The sequence below is a fragment of the Oncorhynchus masou genome, chromosome 28 (genome assembly GCF_036934945.1).
Source record: "Oncorhynchus masou masou isolate Uvic2021 chromosome 28, UVic_Omas_1.1, whole genome shotgun sequence".
Taxonomy (NCBI): Eukaryota; Metazoa; Chordata; class Actinopteri; order Salmoniformes; family Salmonidae; genus Oncorhynchus; species Oncorhynchus masou.
Window position 1 is genome coordinate 15635884 of NC_088239.1, and position 23342 is coordinate 15659225.

The 23342-nt window shown below is 41.9% G+C and overlaps 2 protein-coding genes and 1 long non-coding RNA gene across 5 annotated transcripts; 1 reads left to right on the forward strand and 2 right to left on the reverse strand.

Moving 5' to 3' along the window:
- The first annotated feature begins 124 nt into the window (after window positions 1-124).
- On the forward strand, window positions 125-7272 carry mcmdc2 (minichromosome maintenance domain containing 2). The gene is made up of 13 exons (XM_064941378.1): window positions 125-221; window positions 476-606; window positions 702-957; window positions 1055-1177; window positions 1405-1506; window positions 2078-2206; window positions 3586-3823; window positions 4016-4221; window positions 4412-4578; window positions 5064-5243; window positions 5385-5527; window positions 6039-6148; window positions 6607-7272. The coding sequence occupies exons 1-13, from the start codon at window positions 125-127 to the stop codon at window positions 6774-6776; spliced, it is 2052 nt and encodes a 683-aa protein (XP_064797450.1). The 3' UTR covers window positions 6777-7272.
- On the reverse strand, window positions 7261-10936 carry LOC135517250 (uncharacterized). 3 transcript variants are annotated; one of them, XR_010452016.1, is made up of 6 exons: window positions 10818-10934; window positions 9438-9499; window positions 9233-9263; window positions 8782-9008; window positions 8280-8330; window positions 7261-8062 (listed from the first exon to the last, which is right to left on the reverse strand). It is a non-coding gene; the product is annotated as an uncharacterized LOC135517250 (long non-coding RNA). The 3 variants fall into 3 exon arrangements; XR_010452017.1 differs by lacking the exon at window positions 9233-9263; XR_010452015.1 differs by having other exon boundaries at window positions 8782-9499; window positions 10818-10936.
- Window positions 10937-15019: 4083 nt separating this feature from the next.
- On the reverse strand, window positions 15020-16008 carry LOC135516951 (transcription factor 24-like). Its single transcript, XM_064941010.1, has 2 exons — window positions 15565-16008; window positions 15020-15127 (listed from the first exon to the last, which is right to left on the reverse strand). The coding sequence occupies exons 1-2, from the start codon at window positions 16006-16008 to the stop codon at window positions 15020-15022; spliced, it is 552 nt and encodes a 183-aa protein (XP_064797082.1).
- Between the last annotated feature and the right edge of the window lie 7334 nt (window positions 16009-23342).

Genomic DNA, 23342 nt, shown 5'->3' on the forward strand with positions numbered 1-23342 from the left:
GGACTTGTCTGTCTGTGCTCTCAAGTTAGCGAGCAGTTCAAATGTTCAAGTCGCGTGATATCTTGACTGTGACTAGTCTCTTCAGCCAACGCTTTAGCTAACGTTAGTCAGTCGGTAACAGAAAATGGAAGACGTTTTCTTACTGAAAGAGTCAGTTTTGTCTTTTCTAGACAGAAGTGGAGCTCTTCTTCAACTTGCTGAAGACTGCAAACCATTCAACGGTAAGTTTTAAGGGCCAGTGGTAGGCTAGCTAGCGAGAGCTTTTGGTCAGTGTTGGCTAGCTAATGGGATTGTGTGACTCCTGAGGAAAGCGTAACCTAGGCAACCCTGTACCCACTTGGAGGATGTGGTGACACGTGAGACGCAGTCCTTCATAGATGACAGCAAGCTGTTAAATAACTGATATGGTTATGTAAATTGACAGAGTTGACTTTATAACAGCTACATCAATCACCCAAGTACCTATTCCCTTCAGACATCCAGCGAAATGAAGCTGTGTATCGGTTCTGTATCCGTGTGAACCCTTCAGACCTAATCGAACTGGATCCTAGATTGGGTGACTGTGTTCTCAATGACCCCCTCAAAGCTACAGCACTGTTTCAATCTGTAAGTCCAAAACATCTCCCATTTACATTACCCCTTATTCAAACCTTGAATTTTGAACATACTGGTATTTGTTTGTTTTTTTGTCACTCTTTCAGGTTTGTTTTCTGTCAATAAAGACACTCTCCCTCATAGAGAAAATCCACACAGAAAGTCAGGTGAATGTGATCCTGAAGTTTACACACCTACCTCCGTTCCCTGAGTACACCTTGGACCTCTGTGAATTTCCCTGTGGTTATGGCCCCATGAGGCCTGTTGCCATGGAGGGCTTGGCCATCGCGATGACTAGGGTCTCCAAGTACACTCAGGGAGCCAGGTTTCTCTGTTCTGAGGAGGACTGTCCCTGCTCAACAGGTAGGCCTGATTTACAAGTAACCTATTTCTATTTTCATAACATCACGGTAATGCCATTTACAAAAATATTTCAAATTCTGTAATATGATATCCTCAGGGTTCCATCACATCAGAGTGCATGCACCCGGAGCCACTGAGTCAGCCACAGTGAGGAGTGACTTCAGCTGCCTGCTCTGCTCCTCTCACCTCAAAGAGGACATCAAGTTCCGGGTCCTGGGGGGTGAGAATGTCCCGAAATTATACCTGATGAAGTAGCCTCACATGCCATTCTTACATGTAGCTCGTCATTTCTTACTAGCTCTGATTTAGCTGACAGCTACTTTATTGAAGAAAATGTACTTGAATGTGATTGTCTCATCTAGCTACCTTAAGATGAATGCACTGGATAAGAGCATCTGCTAAATGACTGACCTTTTCTAATGTAAATATAATGTGGTTTGGAAACAGACAAGCAGCTTGTAGAGCTGATCCATGTTAAAGCACTGGATGTCCTGAAAGTCCATCCTCCCAGTGCCCTCAGGTACCAGTCTGTCACCCTGTTTCTCAGAGGTAAGCTCACATAATGATAATTTTGCCCAAACGTTTTGTAATGTTCACATATTGCAGGTCAAGATTTTGTTTTTAATAGATTTTACTTTATCTCCTTAGAAAAGTAACTTAGAAGTTTGTTAGGAATTTTCTCTTCCTTTTCCATGACAAATGTAATTTTGGAGCCAAAATCCAATGGGGGAAAGAGTTAAAATAGAGGTTTGATTAGCCAGCCACGCAGTAGTGCCTCTGTGTGAGATATTAGGTGTTCCTGTGCCCTCCAATAACATTGACCAGCCATTACCCCTGAGAGGGCAGTAATTCTCAGTGCCAGTATTAGCATATTCTGTTGACCTAGTCTTCTGGAGGAATTCAACACAGCTGGATCACGTTACTAAGTGTAAGAAACACTCATTAGTTGGGTCACACAACGCACACAGTGAGATCTTTGTTCCAAGGGCCTGGTTCCTGTGTTGCTCTTGGCAGGGGTGTGTAGGTGCCTTGCATGTTCCTCAAATAATTAGGAAACAGCAGGACAGAACCGGACAACCCCTCTGAGTGTTATGGTTCTGTTTCCCTCACAACATTGTAGATGAGCTGTGTAACTCCATGAGGATTGGACGTCTGTACAGGGTGCTGGGCATACCGGCCCATGTCCACCAGTGGCCCAACGTCACCTGGAGTGTGGAGGCCAATAGCGTTCAACCGTGGGCGCCTGAATGTAAGGACCTATATGTATGCTTACAATGGTACTGATCAGCTTACATTAAATCCTATTCAGAATCTATAGGTCTGATTTTTCAGCTACTCTGAGAAAGCCATTCATAAGGAACATGTATGTGTGTCCTTGTGTGTGAGGACTGTGACCTCTGACTTGCGTATACCAGAACAGTACAGTCAAAAGTTTGGACAAACCTACTCATTCCAGGGTTTTTATTTGACCTATTTTCTACATTGTAGAATAAGTCCATATTATGGCAAGAACAGCTCAAATAAACAAAGAGAAACGACAGTCCACCGTTACTTTAAGACATGGTCAGTCAATCCAGAAAATGTTTCTTCAAGTGCAGTCGTAAAAACCATTAAGCGCTATGAAAAAACTGGTTCTCATGAGGACCGCTACAGGAAAAGGAGACCCATTGTTACCTCTGCTGCAGGGGATAAGTTCATTAGAGTTACCAGCCTCAGAAATTGCAGCCCAAATAAATGCTTCAGAGTTCAAGTAACAGACACATCTCAACATCAACTCTTCAGAGGCTGTTTGAAACAGGCGTTCATGGTCGAATTGCTGCAAAGAAACCACTAGTAAAGGACGCCAATAAGAGGAAGACTTGCTTGGGCCAAGAAACACGAGCAATGGACATTAGATCGGTGGAAATCTGTCCTTTGGCTCCAAATTGGAGATTTTTGGTTCCAACCGCTGTGTCTTTGTGAGATGCAGAGTAGGTGAACGGATGATTTCAGCATGTGTGGTTCCCACCGTGAAGCATGGAGGATGTGTGATGGTGCTTTGCTGGTGACACTGTCAGTGATTGATTTATAATTCAAGGCCCACTTAACCAGCATGGCTACCACAGCATTGTGCAGCAATACTCCATCCCATCTGATTTGCGTTTAGTGGGACTATCATTTGTTTTTCAACAGGACAATGAACCAAAACACTTCCAGGCTGTGTAAGGGCTATTTGTCCAAGAAAGAGAGTGATGGAATGCTGCATCAAATGACCTGGCCTCCACAATCCCCCGACCTCAACCCAATTGAGATGGTTTGGACCACAGAGTGAAGGAAAAGCAGCCAACAAGTGCTCAGAATATGTGAGAACTCCAAGACTGTTAGAAAAGCATTCCAGGTGAAGCTGGTTGAGAGAATGCCAAGAGTGTGCAAAGGGTGGCTACTTTGAAGAATCTAAAATAAAATATATTATGATTTGTTTCCATAGTTTGCCTTCACTATTATTCGACAATGTAGAAAATACAACAAAGAACTCTTGAATGTGTAGGTGTCCAAACTTTTGACTGGTACTGTATATTCAATGACAACACCTCACAGTCCAGTAGATTCATTCCACCCATCTTCTTTTCCTTCAACCACATCCCCCAGACACGGGCACCATCAGCTCTAACTTCCAGGCCCTGTTGACGGCAACAGCCTGTTCCCCCTGGAGGTTCTCTGCCATTGTGGCTAACACGTTTGGCTCCCCTGTGGTTCCCCCGGGCTTGTACAGCACTCTGAAGCTGGGCCTGCTGCTCAGCCTGGTCCAGGGCCGGGAGGACAACCCAGACTCACTGCACTGCCTGGACCTGCTAGCCCTGACGACTGACACACTCATACTGGAAAGGTCCTGCATTATAATCCTTCAGTCAGACAGTCAATTAATCAATCTCTGCATCAATCAACCATGTTCTTAGGAAGCACAATACAATGGCCAAAACAATAACATTACTACAGTAAAATTATACTATGCCTATATTCAAGTCAACAGCATAAATAAATAGTTGAGAGCCAGCCTCCGTTACCCCCCCCGTCTTAGGCTGATGACGTACAGCCTGGGTCTGGCTGGCCGTGGGGTGAGACACCCTGCGACAGGGGAGATGTTTGCCTCTCTTTCTCGTGATGAACACGGAGCGGGCACGGCTAACATCCACGCTGGCTCCGCCCTGCTGGCCACTGGGGGCGTCTGCATGCTCGGGGACCTGGGCCACCACAGGAAAGATAAGATGGACGCCCTTCAGTCAGGTACAGAGCCCTGCTTACCTTGTAGCCTGGAGCCAGTCTGATGCAGCTGTAGCAATGCAACATTATGGCACAAAGTATAGAGTAAGTTATTTGAGTGTATAGCCCAAGGGACTGGTTTCACACGGGGCCTTTGCCTTCTATCCACCCCCAACAGTTAGTTCACCTTTGACCGCTCTCCTTCCCCACCCAGCTCTGGAGAGTCGGACAGTGTCTGTGATCATCCCAGGGAAGAAGTATGGAGAGGATGCTGACCAACAGATCTCCTTCCCTGTCCAGTGCAGCTTCTGGGCCTTGGCAGACTCCACAGCTCCCTCAAACAAGACCACCAGGACTGACAGTACAGTGCTGGGAACAGTAGTGGGTCATAGTTGTTAAAACACATTACCATTCAAATGTATTGGACTACTGCACTTGATAAATGTGAGTGCACCCATTGGGTTGTTGTCTGATATGGCGATTCTGCAATAATGCTATTCCATGTGAGCAGTTTGAAACCTTTTCTCCTACCACACAATGCCAATAGCACTCAGCACTGGCAAATATGTGTTCCCGAAATGTCAAATCTGAGCCAGCCAATTGTCTGTTTAGGCGTTTGCTTTATGTAGGCAAAGCAGGAAGGGGAGACAATTTACTCTCTTCAGAGGAAGTAGTTAATTGTTCCACTCATGGAACAGGCTGCTGTCCAAACAAACACTTTCAGGTTCTCTTCCACTTTGGCCTGTGCCTATTCAGGATGGACAAGAAATGGTACTCTAGTGGTAAATATAGTACTTCCATGTTAAGGTATTTTAACAAAATTAGCTACCAGCCACATGAAAATCTGTGATCCATTGTGTGTGTAGGACATGGGCCCGGTCCCTGCCCAGTTGGCTGAGGCCTTTGGTCTGGTGATCCTTTGTCGGGAGGCAGGGGGAAAGCAGGCCCTGCTAGCCCAGACGGTGCACACCCTCAGACAGGCAGTGCAGCCTGGAGAGCCCCTCTACCCATCCTGCATGCAGTTCACCACACAGGACTATAAGGAGGTAAAACCACACAATGCTGTACACACTACAATAATATTTACCTTCATGTAATTTATGGCACATGTAAAAAATACATCCACACACTTTTAGATGCTTTGTGACAGACATTGACTTACCATTGTGCTCTCTTTCTTCCCCTAGCTTCTGGCCCATAGCCAGAGGATCCAGACAGAGCTGAGCCCTGGGGCAGAGATGATGATCCATGGCTATTACATGGCCAGCAGAAGGGTCCGCTCAGACTCGGGCCATGGTGCAAAGGTGTCTGTGGCCTCCATCAAGCTACTGTAAGAGCCTACCACATGCTGAGGGTTATTCATAAAAAAAATACCATGTTTAATATTTATACACATCACCCTTTTACATATTTTAGTGTTTAACTTGGGCATTTGTCAAATCCAATTTAACTATGTGTAAGAGAAAAAGCCCTTCAAATTCCCAGGGCACCTGCAGCTTTAGAAGTGTTCTCTGTAATGTCATATTTCTCCACAAGGTGGAGCGCAATCATTCATTTACATAACCAATAAATGGGTGCCCGAGTCTCGACTATTTTTTGTGTAGGCTGGAAAATATTTTCAGTGGTATCAGATTGGGTTTATTTTTACCCAATTTCATCAGTGGCACTATATAGATATACAAAAGGCTTATCACTAAGACAGGTTTTCCAGATCTGATGGTCTATTCCTACATGGTGCATTTCATTGCCAGTTAGTAACTGTACCATTACTCAAATTCTGCTTAGCTAAAAACTAGACATTTGTTTACTTCTAATTGTCTTTATTGGCATGTTTCTTCCAGGATCTCCCTGGCTGAGGCCCACAGTAAGCTGTGCCTGAGAAGCACAGTGCTGGAGGAGGATGCAGTGATCGCTGTGTTGCTGTGTGAAAACTCCATCACTCTCAGACATGGTATGACACACAGGACCAAAGGCCAAGTCAGCAGCCAAACTCATAGATCCCATTTGCTGCCATGTTGAAATCACACCGTGGCTAATTAACAGTCCAAGAACAAACCCCTCCAGACTCGGCACCATTTCTAGTGATGTCGCAGTCCAACCTTTTGTCTAGGGTGCCACAGCCCCCCCCAACTAGTGCAAAGTCTTTAATACTCCTGTATATGGGGAGAAAAGTACATCAGAGCATGGTGAAGAATCCCACAGCCATGCCTAGGTGTTGCTTTAATGTCAGTGAGTGGGGATTTCTACAGGGGTCATCTATAGTCAAATCTCGTTTTTATCAGTCACATGCAGCCACAGGCAAGAGTATCCTGGCCATGATCTTCTTTGCTCTAGTAATAGCAGTCAGTGTGGACTACGGTCTAGATTTTCCCTGATAGTTGGTCTGGGGACTGCTCCCTCTACCTACAGGAGCCTCAGCGCTCGTTATCCCACCCGACGCAGCATTTCCCTGTGACCTGTGTGACCTGGAAGCTCTCCACAGGAGAGATCTTATCCTGGAGCAGCTCCAACAGAGCATCCTGCACTTTGTCTACGCCTACGCACCCGGGGCCGCCAGCTACATCACTGAGGAGGAATAGGACCACAGCTAAGTTAAAGGATTTTTCTATATTGAATTTCAATGGTGAAATGAGCTACTCAGAAGAATAAAGAAACGCAATGTATTGATCCCAGAAATTTTCCATATGCACAAAGCGCTTCGCATTTCTCCTCTGCCAAGATAATCCATCCACCTGACAGGTGTGACATATCAAGTAGCTGATTAAACAGCATGATTGCTGTAGCCACATATCAGGTTGAGGGAGAGTGGAATTGGCATGCTGACTGTAGGCATGTCCACCAGAGTATTGAATGAGAATTTGGCAGTACATCCGACCGGCCTCACCTGCAATAAGCCACCCAGACAGGTGATAAAACTAATTCTGACTGGGTGGGCCTATTCCCTCCCAGGCCAACCCATGGCTACGCACCTGCAGTCAATTTAAATCCATTGATTAGGGTCTAATACATGAACTAACATTCATATTGTTCAGTAATTCATTGGAGGCAGAAAAAAGATTGCAATTAATGTACCATAAAATATTTTATTTCATAACAAGGCAGAATAAAATCTGATCAAAACAAACATTTAACCTTAAGCAGGGGAGTCAGACCAAGGTTGTGCTTTTTTGACAGGCAAGAATGTTGTAAATAGGGTGATAGTTTAGGTCTCCAGGGTCACATTTGTGAAGGACTTCATACACCTCTTTCCAAACCTTGTGAATTGTCAATGAATAGAAGAAATCAGTTAAATAAATGAGATTAGCCATCAACCTACAACTTTCTACCATTGTGGGTTTAGTTACAATGCTGGTAATTCAAATGAATGGCTTTTCAGCAGGGTAAATTAGCAGAAATGTCAGAAGAGGCATCAATTCCATTTAAAATGAATGAACACGGGTAGAAAAATCTTAATTGACACCTCTCAACCCAGGAAATAACTCCCCTACTGCAGACCTAACAATCCTGCATGATGAAATAAGAGTCTCAAACCTTAGTCAGGGATTGCAGGTTTAATGATTGAAGGTAGACCCTGCAAAATGCCCCTGCCACGAGGTGCACCGCAGATATGGAGCTAAGCAAGATGCTCACGCTTAGTTGTGGAAATTGACCCACTATCCCCTTTCCTCGCTGCATCTATACCATATCGCTGCGTCTACCTACAATGATCAATGCTAATATTGTCAGATCAGTAAACAGCAAGTGAGAAGTCATCACAACTCCAGTAGAAGACTGAAGGAAACCAATTGGCTATTTAGCCCTCACACTCACCATAGGGTTGAGATTTAAGTCTTCATATTCCACATACTGGATCATCAAACCCAATCTAGGAGAGAACAGTCTATTAGCATGACTATCATTTGATTGTAGTTAGGCAAAATATGCCAGCAATTATACTGTAGTTCAGGAAGTCACTCTCAGCATCCCAATTTAGTCTGATGGGTAAACGGCAAAGTGTAGAACTCATCACAACTCCAGTTTCGTGCACATTTGCCGATCAAAGACATGTTTGGCCCTCAGATTAAAAATAATATTTTACTCACCACAGGGCAAGATCTCCGTCAGTCTTCAATATACATCCTGGCCCATTAACTCTACGAAAGAACAGAATCTTATTAAAATGATAATTTGATAGACAATGTAAAATATATCTCAGAATAATGGTAGTTCAGTTAGTCACACTGTCAGCACCCCAATAATAGTCTGATGGGTAAACGGCAAAAATGATAACTCATCACAACATTAACCGAAGGGAAAACAGATTTCAAACAGGCCACTCTAGTGGGCTGGTTGTATACTCGTCGGTTAATTTATTATTTTATTTGTTATTTTACCTTTTACTAGGCAAGTCAGTTAAGAACAAATTATTTTCAATGACAGCCTAGGAACAGTGAGTTAACTGCCTGTTCAGGGGCAGAACGACAGATTTTGTACCTTGTCAGCTCGGGATTCAAACTTGCAACCTTTCGGTTACTAGTCCAACGCTCTAACCACTAGGCTACCCTGCCGCCCCAGTGGAAGCGAGAAGGTATAAGCCTAACTCACCAAAAACAAGATGTAGATTGCGTGTCAAACTCATTGCATGAAGGGCAGAGTGTATGCAGGTTTTCACTGCTCCCTGTACTTGATTGACGAGTTAAGGTCACTCCATCACCTGGTTGTCTAAGCCTTAACTGAAAGGAAAACCCACAGACACTAGGCTCTCTATGGAATGAGTGACACCCCTGGTGTAGATCTCTTAGTGTCTTCAGTACCCTGCCAGCCAATCAAATCTGTGGGAGAAAAACATTGTTATACTGATGATCATTGGCCTCCAATCGAGATGTTGTGGGTTGAAATTGTATTCTTTAGTTAGAATAATGCTGGTGGTTCAGTTAGTGACAGTCTCAACACCCCAATTTAGTCAGATGGGTAAACGGCAAATGTGTGAAGTCATCACAGTACCAGCAGAACAACCGACTAGCAGAGCATAGCTTATAGTTAGAAATGAACTCACCTCAGTACACTACTGGCATAGCCAGCACCATCTGAGACCAAAAAAATAATACATCAAATTTGACTGACAGTTGTGGTATGGTCAGTGTTGTGATTTTACTGGTAGTTCAGTTAGTCTCAGCAACCAAATTTAGTCAGATGGGTAAACGGCAAAAATTATATTCTAGGCCTTTTAATAAACCTTGGTTTAAGAACGGACGACTCACTCCAGTACAACAAAGGATGCATCCGTGCCTGGATCCTTCAACACCCTTCAAGTCCATGAACGCTATAAGAGAAATACATAAAACCTGAAGTGAAATTCCTGCTGTTGTATATTTAAAAACACTGTCATAAATCAGCCTACACAGCTCTCGAGTTTACCAACTTCAAGGTTCAGCTAATTCTGGGATTCAGATCGCACACAACTCTACTGCTCAGATATTAAAAAGAGCCACATTCAGATCTATGGGAAGCATTCTGCACTTTGAAAAAGTCTGAGTGACATCCAAAAATAGTACTCCAAAGTAATTGCCAGGTAACTGGTGTGGCACTATTGGTTTTTATCTTGCATGGATAAGCTGTACTGAAGGAATAGCCAATGCACTCCGAACACAACTCGACAGCTAAAATGAGTAATGAACTTAGGGTCAGGGGGCACATTTAACACCAGCTTGGGAGTACTGCACAATGAAAGCCCACACTGCAGCCTTTCCAAGGAAGGTTCAACAGCAGATCACGACCTTAACCAAGACCTTTACTCCTTTGAGACGTCCAAAGTAGAGATTCCACAATGAAGTCATTGCAAAGACAATTAACAGACCACCGTGGTATCCGATGATCGGTGACCAGAGCAGGTGTGCAGTAACCGAACTAACAATAGGGGCCGAAATGACAAAGGGGCCATTTATCATCGGATCTGGGACAAGCAGCGGACAGTATGATTTATTACAATACTGCTGGGACATTTAGGCCCAAATACACCGTTCGATAAGTCATTTATTTTTTACTATGGGCCCATTCCATTCACACATGATACTAAGATCCAAGAGTAAACCGTCAATTTATTTTGGTAAAATGATCCATAGTATGATTGCCAACAGCCCACAAGCACCGACAAAAGTGCCTCAAATGTCTGCGGGATGCACCAATTTGAGCATAAACATGGGGGGAGGAGTGGTTAATTAGCAAACTAAATGAATGATTTATATTCATTAATGAGCTGCACCTTTTGTCAGACAATATCCATACATTACCAGTCTCTCGCTTACCCTAGCGCTAACTACATTATGGCCACGACAGTCTACCTACTCACGTAATCAGTGGCATTGATTCGTAGCCCTCGAGCGCAGTGACAAGGAAACGGGTTGCTTACTAACCTAGTCAATAAAATTATTATTGAAACGGGGCGATTATATTACAGAAAACTACGTAAATATTTCGAATCCATTTTTAGAGGGAAGGATATAATCCTTATTTTGACGGCGGAAACGTTCCATTCAGGTTAGCTAACATGCTAGTGTTCTGGCATTTTATATAGCCAGATAAAACACCAATTTGCATTATTATTGAATAAAACCGACTGCCTAGTGTTATTAGCCACCTACCTGTTGCCTGAACGGGGAACTCAACAAGTTGTTGCTCATAAAAATAATATTGGTGCGAGCGCATACAACCTCCATGCGTCCTCCTTCGTTGTTCTTCCACAGAGAAAGATAAGACTTCCTGCTTCATCGTTATTGGCATGCGCAGTCTGAGCTCACATCACGCAGGCAACTACCAAAAACACACTAGGTTTTAATTGTATTTGTGTTTTGGCAATTTTCATTTGAATTAAAAGGTCCAATGCAGCCGTTTTGATCTCAATATCAAATCATTTCTGGGTAACAATTTACGTTAATGTGGGTTTTCAATTAACATTGTCAAAAAGATGGCTTAGCAAAGAGCAATTTCTCAAACAAATTGTTTTTCTAGGACTGTCTGGGAGTGGTCTGAGTGGGGAGGGGAAAGGTGAAAAAAGCTGTTATTGGCAGAGAGGTTTGGAACTCTTTCTTATTGGTCTATTAAAGGGGTCAACAGGCAGGCCAAAACTCCATCCCACCAAAACAGGCAGAAATGTCAGGCAGTCTTTTCAGACAGCTCTTACACTAAAAGGGCATTATCATCGTAGTGTGGAAATACACATTCAGTGGCCAGTTTACTAGACACACCACCCCGTTCATGAAAACGGTTCGCTCCTACAGACAGTGAGTCACATGCCTGCTTTATAAAGCAGGCAGACAGGCATCTGGTTACTGCTTCGATTAAAAGTTAGAATGGGCAAAACGAGTGACCTAAGCAACTTCGAGTGTGATATGATCGTCGGTGCCAGGCGCGCCGGTTCCAGTATCTAAGTAACGGACGGCCCCCTGGGCTTGTCATACACGGCAGTGTCTAGGGTTTACCGATAATGGTGCGACAAACAAAAAAACTTCCAGTCAGTGGCAGTCCTATGGGCGGAAACAGCTCATTGATGAGAGAGGTCAAAGGAGAATGGCAAGAATCGTACAAGCTCACAGGCGGGCCACAAATAGGCAAATAACGGCGCAGTGGTGTGCAGAATGGCATCCCGGTGCACACAACTCGTCTGTCCTTTTCACGGATGGACTGTTGCAGCACACAACCACACCGGGTTCCACTCCAATCAGCTAAAAATAAGAAGAAGGGTCTCCAGTGGGAACGCGTCATGCTGAAGGCAGTCAGGATTTGGTGTAAACAGCATGAAACCATGGCCCCATCCTGCCTAGTGTCATCGGTACAGGCTGGTGGTAGTGGTGTGGGGGATGTTTTCCTGGCACATGTTAGGTCCCATGACACCAATTGTAGCAAATTGTATCAATTGTACCTTGATACACAACGTTGGAATGTTTCTGACACCTTGTAGAATCCATTCCCTTGAAGAATTCAGGCTGTTCTGGAGGCAAAGGGGGTCCAACTCGATAGTATACTGAAAAAAATATATAAATGTAACATGCAACAATTCCAATGATTTTACTGAGTTACAGTTCTTCTCCTGTTTTTTCTAGTAGTACATTGTTACTGATTATTGCATTTTGGGGTTTTGAGTTTGCAAGAAAGGCATTTCACTGTACTTGTGCATGTGACATTAACTTGGAATCAGTCAATTGAAATGAATCTATGGATTTCACATGATTTGGCGGGGACTCAGCCATGGGAGGGCATAGGCATATCAGAATTATTTATTCCTCACTAAAGGGCTTTATTACAGACAGAAATACTCCTCAGTTTCATCAGCAGTCCGGGTGGCTGTTCTGAGACAATCCTGCAGGCGAAGAAGCTGAATGTGGAGGTCCTGGGCTGGCGTGGTTACACGTGGTTACATGTGGTTGTACACACTGCCAAATTCTCTAAAACGACATTGAAGGTGGTTTATGGTAGAGAAATTAACATTACATTCTCTGGCAACAGTTCTGGTGGACAATCCTGCAGTCTGCATGCCAATTGCACGCTCCCTCAAAACTTGAGACATCTGTGGCACTGTGTTGTGACGACTGCATTTAAAAAAATATATATTATCCCAGCACAAGGTGCACCTGTGTAATGATCATGCTGTTTAATCGGCTTCTTAATATGCCACACCTGTCAGGTGGATGGATTATCTTGGCAACGGTAAAGATTTCACTTGACTGGGCAGGGGCGCAGCCATGGGTTGGCCTGGGAGGGAATAGGCCCACCCACTAGGGAGTTTTTCACCACAAAAGGGCTTTATTACAGACATGTTTCATCAGCTGTCTGGATGGCTAATCTCAGACGATCACGCAGGCGAGGTTACACGTGGTCTGAGGTTGTGAGGCCGGTTGGATGTACTTCTAAATTCTCCAAAACGACAGAGGGAAATGAACATTGACTTATCTAGCAACAGCTCTGGTGGATATTCCTGCAGTCAGCATGCCAATTCCACGCTCCCTCAACTTGAGACATCTGTGGCATCGTGTTGTGACAACTGCATATTTGTGTTTTGTTTTGTTTTCCCAGGACAAGGTACACCAGAGTGATGTGCATGCTGTTTAATCAGCTTCTTGATATGCCACACCTGTCAGGTGAATAGATTATCTTGGCAAAAGGGATGTAAAACAAATTGGTGCACAAAATTTGATAGGAATGGACATTTTCTGGGATCTTTTATTTCAGCTCATGAAACATGGGGCCAACACTTTACATGTTGTGTTTATATTTTTTTGTTCAGTATAGATGGGTGTACCTAATAAACTGGCTACAGATTGTATATGAAACACAGGGAAATCAATTGTTTTACTCCACTGGGCCTTTAAAACCATAACTATCAGTTTTTCTTTTGAATATTGTGCTAAGTCTCCAATTTGCACATTTCAGAAGTGTAACAGTGTCTGAGTAGCCTACATAAAAGTGCGCTTTCTAAATTGATCTCTGAACATTCGATATCAACTTCATAAAGCTAAAATTCTCAAAAGTTATGCTGTAGTTTAAACGGGATAGTTTGGGATTTTGGCAATGAGGCCCTTCATCGATTTCCCCTACTAGCTGTTCCCATAGACTTCCAGTAGTTAGCGATTGCGCTCACGGAAGTTGGCAGCTTACTTAAAACTGAACACAGAGACATAACAATTATATCCAGTTCATCTGACTCTCGGGAAGTAGATACATTTTTTTAAATGAATTGCCCAAATCCCGAACATTCCCTTTAATAGAAGTGGCCTCTTGCCGAGTTCAGAACAACTGAGAGGTCAAATCGTGACTTCAGTGATCTTCAGCTCGGGAAGTCCGAGCTCTAGAAAAGGCCCGACCTCCCGAGTTGGAATTCGGAATTGGTTGACGTTCAAATCGATTTCCCAGTCAGAGATAGTTTTTTTCCGAGTTCCCAGTTGTCGGAATTCAGAGATTTCCGCGTTCCCAGTTCCCATTGTTTTGAATTCGGCATCTGGACGCACTATACACCACACTGAAAGAGTCACTACCATTTTGAATAGACTTAGGGCCCATTCCACAATATGTGCCTTGAAATGCATTAACATTTATTGTAATTAGGAGTTTGTTGTGGTTGCAAAATTGTGCATTTGTGTAAAATATATATCTGACTGCAAAAAATGAATGTCAACTCATAATTCCCTTTTCATGCAAATAATCAAATGGAATCCCTCTTGATTGTTAAGAGATAAAGCTGGACTTAAATGACAGAACATGATTATTTAGGCCACTTAGAACAAATACATCTCAGTAAACTTATTTACAACCGATGGAATGGGAGACATGTCTTATTTCTATTCCTCAAGTCATTATCAAAAAACTGATGAAGATGCGGAGGCTCCTACCATTGTTGAGATTCTGACAGATCACTTCACATGACAGATGTTAAGTTATTCACACATGCATTTAGTGCAAATGTTCATTTCACCAGACACGGAATTTCTAAAACGTATACACACGTTAATATCTCCAACAGGCACAGAACAGCAGAAAGCAGAGCAGAAACACAGCATGGCCAAAATAAGAGCAACAATATTCAGACTTTCTCAGATTTTATATACATAATCACATAATATATTAATTTACAATGTGTTCCTACTATTGAAAGAGTCGTGACTGTCTCCTTTACATGAAAATACTGAAGTCGAAAGCAGAGACTTCAGTTGTTTGATAAATAAAAATAATAAGCACTGTCAGACGACGAATCTGCTGTCCATTTCATAAGTCCTCATTGGTGGATTTAGCTGAAAGAGTCTTACTAATTAATGGTCGTCTGAATTAGAAGTCCCTTATGCAGTGGATAGATTTATGTCTGCGAGGTCGACGATGATGCGCCTTGATTTTCTGTCTGTTTTGAATTGTTCAGAAACTGACCGCTGGCGCCGACGTATAACCTGGATCGCATTGGCCACTTCTGTTAAGATAAAAAGATAACAAATTATTTAGTGAGTGCAGTTAACTGATTTCAATGCACCTGAAAATATAATTAATAAATGAAGAAACAAATATGTTGCTAAGTTTATTTTAAGTAATTATTCAGTTGAACACACATACATTAAGCAATATAGTAAATGTTTAATTTTACACAATTTATGGTGCAAATTGGTGCTTTCAATTACCAATAATAGCCATTCCTCTCTGTATAATTGTATTAAACATAATAGGAAGCCTACTCATTTTAAAGATCTGTGTAATATAACCATTTGTGCAATTTTTTTTATTATCATGTTTCTTTTTTCTATCATGTGGTATATCGAATAGAGCTGAGACAATTAACACACACTTTGTCAGGTTAGTTTCAAATGGAATTTCGATATCAATTCAACGGCAAAATGTGTTGGGCCTACTTACTTTCACAGGGTGCAGGTAACCTTCACCTTTCAGCGAGTGTAAGGCCTCTGTTTGTCTATTGCTCTCTCCCTCCTCCATCCCCTCTTCTTGCAAGGTCCGAGTCAGATGGGCAATATACGTGGTGGCCAAAATCAACACGTCGAGCTTGGACAGTTTTGTGTCCGGTGGCACCGACGGAAGAGTCCTCTGTAGCTCCAGGAATGCGCTTCTCAGGGTCTGCACTCGACTCCTCTCCCGTGCTGCGTTGGCTGCTGCCGGTCGCCCTCTGCCACCGAGCCCACCGGCCTGGACCACCCTGGAGTGCTGCAGGGTCTCCGGACGCCGACTGTCGGGGGTCAGCATGTCAGGACTGGGGCTGGAGCTGGGGCTAGATGTGGGACTCTCATCCATAACTGTCACTGGGCCATTTCCACTATCCATGCGGATCGTCTGTCTTCCAACCATATAGGGAGCACTTATAAACCTGACGGGTAACATATGTCTTGTTGATGAATGTACATTTTCACTTGCCTATTAATTACATAAACAAACTGAAAATGCCAAGACTGTAATTGAAACAAAAAAAGTTATGTATTTCATATTTTATAATAAGCCTACATTAGCCTACAGATTTTACATTTACATTTAAGTCATTTAGCAGACGCTCTTATCCAGAGCGACTTACAAATTGGGTATATAGTACAAGTTGATGTAGGTCTATTGACCAGTGTGCGCAAATGCATTGAAATGATCTGCAACAGGCCAAGTTAGTTGCTGAACATAAATGAGGGCAGGCATATCAAATCCTCACCCTTGTCTTGAACTGTGCGCATTTTTAACTTGTGTATAAATACGCCGTTGAATATTTAGGCATTTTGAAAAAGATTAATGCTAAAATACTATTGCAACAAATTCTGTATCCAATTAGGCCTATTGAGTAAACTTAAATTTGCAATACCCATATAAAGCATTCATTGCGCATATTGGCAACATGCCATAAAAACATGACTAAATTGTTGTGAAGAATGTCAATCAAATAACAAAGAAAATATAATCACATGTTATTGTTCCTTCATTATTGCAATAAAGCATTTGAAAAAGAATCCTACTGAGACCCACGTGTGTTAACCTTGACCTAAGAAGGCTGCTTTCCCAAGTTTAATTTGACGTAAGAATGTGAAACATAATGAATAGTTCTATGGCAGTTGCATCATTATTTGGTGTGGTGCAGACTCATGTAAATAATACCAATTATCGTGCACGTTCCATCACCATCATTAAATATGTTTACATAACTGACTGTGCTTGATGGTGATGCTGTTATCAAGAAATCAAAACACCTCATAACCCTCTGAAAATAATATTACTTTGAATGTATTCCAAGCCATGTCGTCTATGAAAATAAGGAGAACTTACCTTAAAATTTCCCCAAAAACGCCGCCTATAGTAACGACATCAAGGCAATGCAGAGAGGTATCGTGCACCACACAGACTCCACTGCTGCTACAGTACGAGTTGGAGAAAAGAAGCCCTGCTGCTCCAAGTACAGATAATCTTTATAAAGAGGCGCGGCCGTGGAAAAAGGTGCGCAGTGTTCCGCGTCTATGCGTGCTCACCTGAGTGTGTGCTTAAAACTCTCAGGAGCTTCTAATTTATTGGATACCCAAAGAGCTGACAACTCTTAGACTCCGGAGTAATTAATCATAAGCCCTTAAGACTGCCTGGCAGTGGGAGAGACTCTGCTCTTTCCCTTTCACAACTTGTTTGTGTCAGAGGGGAGAGAGGAGTGACCCCTTTTCAACACCAGAGGCAGCATTTTTTTCTAGCGAACACCATTTTGGGGACGGTACTTCTCTCAAAACCATATGTGAGCAAACCATGTATTTTTGTCATTATGGTCACGTCAATAAAGAGAGGACATCTGTATTATTACGTTGATATGGGTCGTCAACTGGTATACCTGCCTTTCTACCCAAGTGCTCGGTCGCTGCTTTGCTTTCTAAAGGCTTCAAGTTCCTCAAGCACCACTTATTTTTAAAATTAGGAATCCAATGTGCCATTTGTTTATTTCTGTGTTTACGTGACTAATGCTACTAATTTTTGGAAAATGTGTTGTATAATATCAGGTACATGCCCAAATAAACAGTCCCTAATATTTTGGTGCTGATGTTGCGGACGCCAATGGTTGCAGCAGACCATGATGACAAGATGACTAGAGGGTAAGGTGATATGCAAAATTGACTAATTGCCAGGGTGCCTTGAGTTGCAGGTAGAAAAATAGTCTGATTTCCATGAAACAGCTAGGGCTAATAAACAAACTTTGAACAATGCAATCAACACAGGCCTACATCAGGAAATACTTGCGACACATAAATTAATCACTGATTTCCAGGGTCCGCAAACGGAGATGTCGGCAAATGAATGATTGCAATTATTCATAATATAGGCTATATCCTTAGACGGTTCTTAATAAACATTATTTTTGTTAGGATGGAGTAACATAATTGCTTCGGGGAGGACCACTAATTATGAGGCAGAGCAAAAAGGGTTAAGTAAGCTTCGTTCCCTAATTACCCCACATCTTTCAGGGGTTATACTTCGACATACTTTAAAAAGCCCATTTAGACAGGGACTTATAGCATACAATAACCACCCCAATATTACTCCTAACTCGGCGAGGATTTGTTGTGTTGGCTGTGTTGTGTTGGAGGATTATTTCCACATTATGAGAGAGGGACTGCAGGCAATATGCAATTAATATGTCCTTTGCTACCGCACAGCATGCGGTACAGATGCACGAATGGAACCAACAGGACCCTGAACAGCTTCTACCCGAAGACACAAGGCTGCTAAATAGTTAGTTAAATCGTTAACCAAACAGCTTCTACCCGAAGACACAAGGCTGCTAAATAGTTAGTTAAATCGTTAACCAAACAGCTTCTACCCGAAGACACAAGGCTGCTAAATAGTTAGTTAAATCGTTAACCAAACAGCTTCTACCCGAAGACACAAGGCTGCTAAATAGTTAGTTAAATCGTTAACCAAACAGCTTCTACCCGAAGACACAAGGCTGCTAAATAGTTAGTTAAATCGTTAACCAAACAGCTTCTACCCGAAGACACAAGGCTGCTAAATAGTTAGTTAAATCGTTAACCAAACAGCTTCTACCCGAAGACACAAGGCTGCTACATAGTTAGTTAAATCGTTAACCAAACAGCTTCTACCCGAAGGCACAAGGCTGCTACATAGTTAGTTAAATCGTTAACCAAACAGATTCTACCCGAAGGCACAAACCTGCTACATAGTTAGTTAAATCGTTAACCAAACAGCTTCTACTCGAAGGCACAAGGCTGCTAAATAGTTAGTTAAATCGTTAACCAAACAGCTTCTACCCGAAGACACAAGGCTGCTAAATAGTTAGTTAAATCGTTAACCAAACAGCTTCTACCCGAAGACACAAGGCTGCTAAATAGTTAGTTAAATCGTTAACCAAACAGCTTCTACCCGAAGGCACAAGGCTGCTAAATAGTTAGTTAAATCGTTAACCAAACAGCTTCCCGGACTACTTTCATTGACCCCGTTTGCAATTTTTTTTACTAATCACAACCGTTGCTGCAATACTGTTAACTAACTCTCACTTTATTATATGTACAGTGCATATCTACCTCAATTACCTCATACCCCTGGTCCTCTACTCGGTACTGGTACCTTATGTATATAGCCACGTTATCTTTACTCATTGTGTATTTATTAAAACTTTTATTATTGCGTGTTATTATTTTTCTATTATTTCTCTATTTTCTCTCTGCATTGTTGGGAAGGGCCCGTTAGTAAGCATTTCACTGTTTTTCACGAAGCATGTGACGAATAAAATTTGATGCTCTAAAATTACTTTTTTTGTTTTTTAATAAGTGTTGATCAATTAACCAAGGCTTCTGTTGAAATGAAAACATTCGCCATTTATTATACAAGAATCTTATAAAATGACAATGGTGCGCAATCAAGTGCATATCTCCAGAGTGGCGCAGCGGTCTAAGGTACTGTGCTAGAGGCGTCACTACAGACACCCTGGTTCGAAAACATAGGGCAGCACACAATTGGCCCAGCGTCATCCAGGTTTGACCGGTATAGGCCGTCATTGTAAATAATAATTTGTTCTTATTAACTGACTTGCCTAGTTATTTATTTATTTATCTGACATCATTACATACCGTCGGTGTCCCACCAAACATGTCCTTTACACAACGGGAACAGACAAAATAGACTGCCAAAGACACCAGATAGTAACAACTCAAATTGAAGCTATTCCAAGTTATTTATTTGGAATAAAACAATTTCAGATTGGATTTATGTGGATTTATTCGATATAGAGTTATGGGATATAACTTCCCAAATTGGTGATGTTATTTGAAAAATCCAATAAATAATTTTTATAAGGTGAAATGTAGACTTTCCAGCATGGACACACCATAGGAAAACACCCTTCTTTGGCATTCAGGGGAATTCATAAATAAACACATCGCACTCTAAAATCTTACACTCCAAAATCCAGGTATTTTAAACATTCTTATCAAGTACACTTAGGTACACACAACAAACAGGCAAAACCAACTATCATTGATGTACAAAATATTTAAAAAACGAAATGACCCTTATTTACACTGCACGACATAAAACAGAATAATTTTTGTCACTTTTCAACAGGGCAAATATTGGCGAGTATAATTTCAATAGACTCTATTGCCATGGGCAAAGAGTGCAGGTAGTAGATATACAGAATCATGCATAAAGTGCCTCTACCACAGTCCATCCGTCACTAACAGTAGACTCCTTCCTAGTGAGCTTTTCAGGGGTCAGGTCCGCTCCTGATGTGTGACGACAGCAGTGTTAGGCTATGTGCTGTGTACAAGGTAAGGGTCAGACGTGAGAGGGTCATCAGAGTGTGTGTGTGTGTGTGTGTTAGCGGAGCTGGCATGTCAGACTTTCTTCAGGTTCCGTGGCCTGGGAGAACAGAGAGAAAGCGTACCAGTAAGTGATCATGAACCTCTTTAATGTTGTATAAGTGGGATATGTTTAAGTGGGATATGGTATGAAAAAGTATCAAGCAATGTATACTAAAGAGAAAGCCACTGTATGAACTTTTTATATTGTACTGATGGTCAACCCCAGGCCGACAGCAGGGAAGAAAAGTGTTTATTTGCTAAAAAAAATATATATATATCTGACAAATAGCAGGCCATTCGTCAAGTATGTATATAAAAGGAAACAAACAGTTAAGTGAAACATGTTGATGTTTAAATCACTTATACCAACTAAATACACGTTCTTATTCAAACATACATTTGGCTCTCATTTTTGTATGAATGAATGAAGAAATTAATCAATTATCAAACATGGGTGGGAAGAGCCACTGTATTCTAAATCTGTTATATTGAACAGTCTAAAAACACTGACTGTTTCCACAATTTTGTGTCCCATATGGATGTATTAAAAAACTGTACTAATAAATGACCAAAGAGACTATTTAATTGATTGTATTGGTGACAGGCAATGATGATATCTTGATCTGAAACCTTTGCTGCTGCTGCCACTTTATCTTGATACTTTTCCACTACTGTACTGTTTCCCCTTTTAAAGGCCATTTTTGTTTCTTTTTGACCATTTTACTTTTACATTTACAAACAAACACAGTAAGGTACTTAATTGTTCCCCAGAAATGATTTTGAGATGTAATTTTTTTTTTAAACGACTGCATTGGACCTTTAATAAATATGCAACATCCAGCAAGTTTTTGACTCGTTCAATCTCTTTTTCATGAATGTTTCATATAGATGATAGGAATATACAGTGGGGCAAAAAAGTATTTAGTCAGCCACCAATTGTGCATGTTCTCCCACTTAAAAAGATGAGAGAGGCCTGTAATTTGCATCATAGGTACACTTCAACTATGACAGACAAATGAGAAAAAAAATCTAGAAAATCACAATGTAGGATTTTTAATGAATTTATTTGCAAATTATGGTGGAAAATAAGTATTTGGTCAATAACAAAAGTTTATCTCAATACTTTGTTATATACCCTTTGTTGGCAATGACAGAGGTCAAACGTTTTCTGTAAGTCTTCACAAGGTTTTCACACACGGTTGCTGGTATTTTGGCCCATTCCTCCGTGCAGATCTCCTCTAGAGCAGTGATGTTTTGGGGCTGTTGCTGGGCAACACAGACTTTCAACTCCCTCCAAAGATTTTCTATGGGGTTGAGATCTGGAGTCTGGCTAGGCCACTCCAGGACCTTGAAATGTTTCTTACGAAGCCACTCCTTCGTTGCCCGGGCGGTGTGTTTGGGATCATTGTCATGCTGAAAGACCCAGCCACGTTTTATCTTCAATGCCCTTGCTGATGGTAGGCTTTGTTACTTTGGTTCCAGCTCTCTGCAGGTCATTTACTAGGTCCCCCCGTGTGGTTCTGGGATTTTTGCTCACCGTTCTTGTGATAATTTTGACCCCACGGGGTGAGATCTTGCATGGAGCCCCAGATCGAGGGAGATTATCAGTGGTCTTGTATGTCTTCCATTTCCTAATATTTGCTCCCACAGTTGATTTCTTCAAATCAAGCTGCTTACCTAATGCAGATTCAGTCTTCCCAGCCTGGTGCAGGTCTACAATTTTGTTTCTGGTGTCCTTTGACAGCCCTTTGGTCTTGGCCATAGTGGAGTTTGGAGTGTGACTTTTTGAGGTTGTGGACAGGTGTCTTTTATACTGATAACAAGTTCAAACAGGTGCCATTAATACAGGTAACGAGTGGAGGACAGAGGAGCCTCTTAAAGAAGAAGTTACAGGTCCGTGAGAGCCAGAAATCTTGCTTGTTTGTAGGTGATCAAATACTTATTTTCCACCATAATTTGCAAATAAATTCATTAAAAATCCTACAATATGATTTTCTGGATTTTTTTCCTTCTCATTTTGTCTGTCATAGTTGAAGTGTACCTATGATGAAAATTACAGACCTCTCTCATCTTTTTAAGTGGGAGAACTTGCACAATTGGTGGCTGACTAAATACTTTTTTGCCCCACTGTAGATTGTTACGGTACCTCATTGCTGCACTGTCCAGTTGTGAGTGTTCCAAGTGGACCTTCCTGCTGGGTCGCCCCCTCCAGAGGATTCTTCTTGCCCAGGGTGTTGCCGTAGTTATAGTTGTATGAAGGATGGGGGCCCATGTGGAAGTCTGATGCAACACAAACAAAGTCACACACACACACACCTTGTCACAGTTCTGACAATACTTTGGACACACACACAACAGGACCAAAGTAGGGACTGCGGTGCGGTGGACCTTAGAGAAAAGTGTATGGCGGTAACATGGGATATTCACTTTTTAAAGTTCTGACAAAGTGAGTGTCTCTTAAATATTTGTAATAAGAGGTTCTTCATTACTGCTGTCAATAATATGGCGGTTGAAATATTTGTTCTGTATGCCTCTATTATCAGAAGGATGCAAAAATATATAACAGTAAATTATCTTACCAGTAAAGGGATAGTGATCTGGATATAACAGTACATTATCTTATCAGTAAAGGGATAGGTGATCTGGATATAACAGTACATTATCTTACCAGTAAAGGGATAGGTGATTTGTGGAAACAAAGTGTCACTTTAACCTTTGAGGAAGTGAATATGGAGGACTCGAAAGTATCCATTTATAATGCATCTACAGACTGTAAATTCAACAATGTATAAGTCAAACAATGAATGTAATCAACAAACCACACAAACCAGTCTCCAGTGGGAAAGGCATACTATC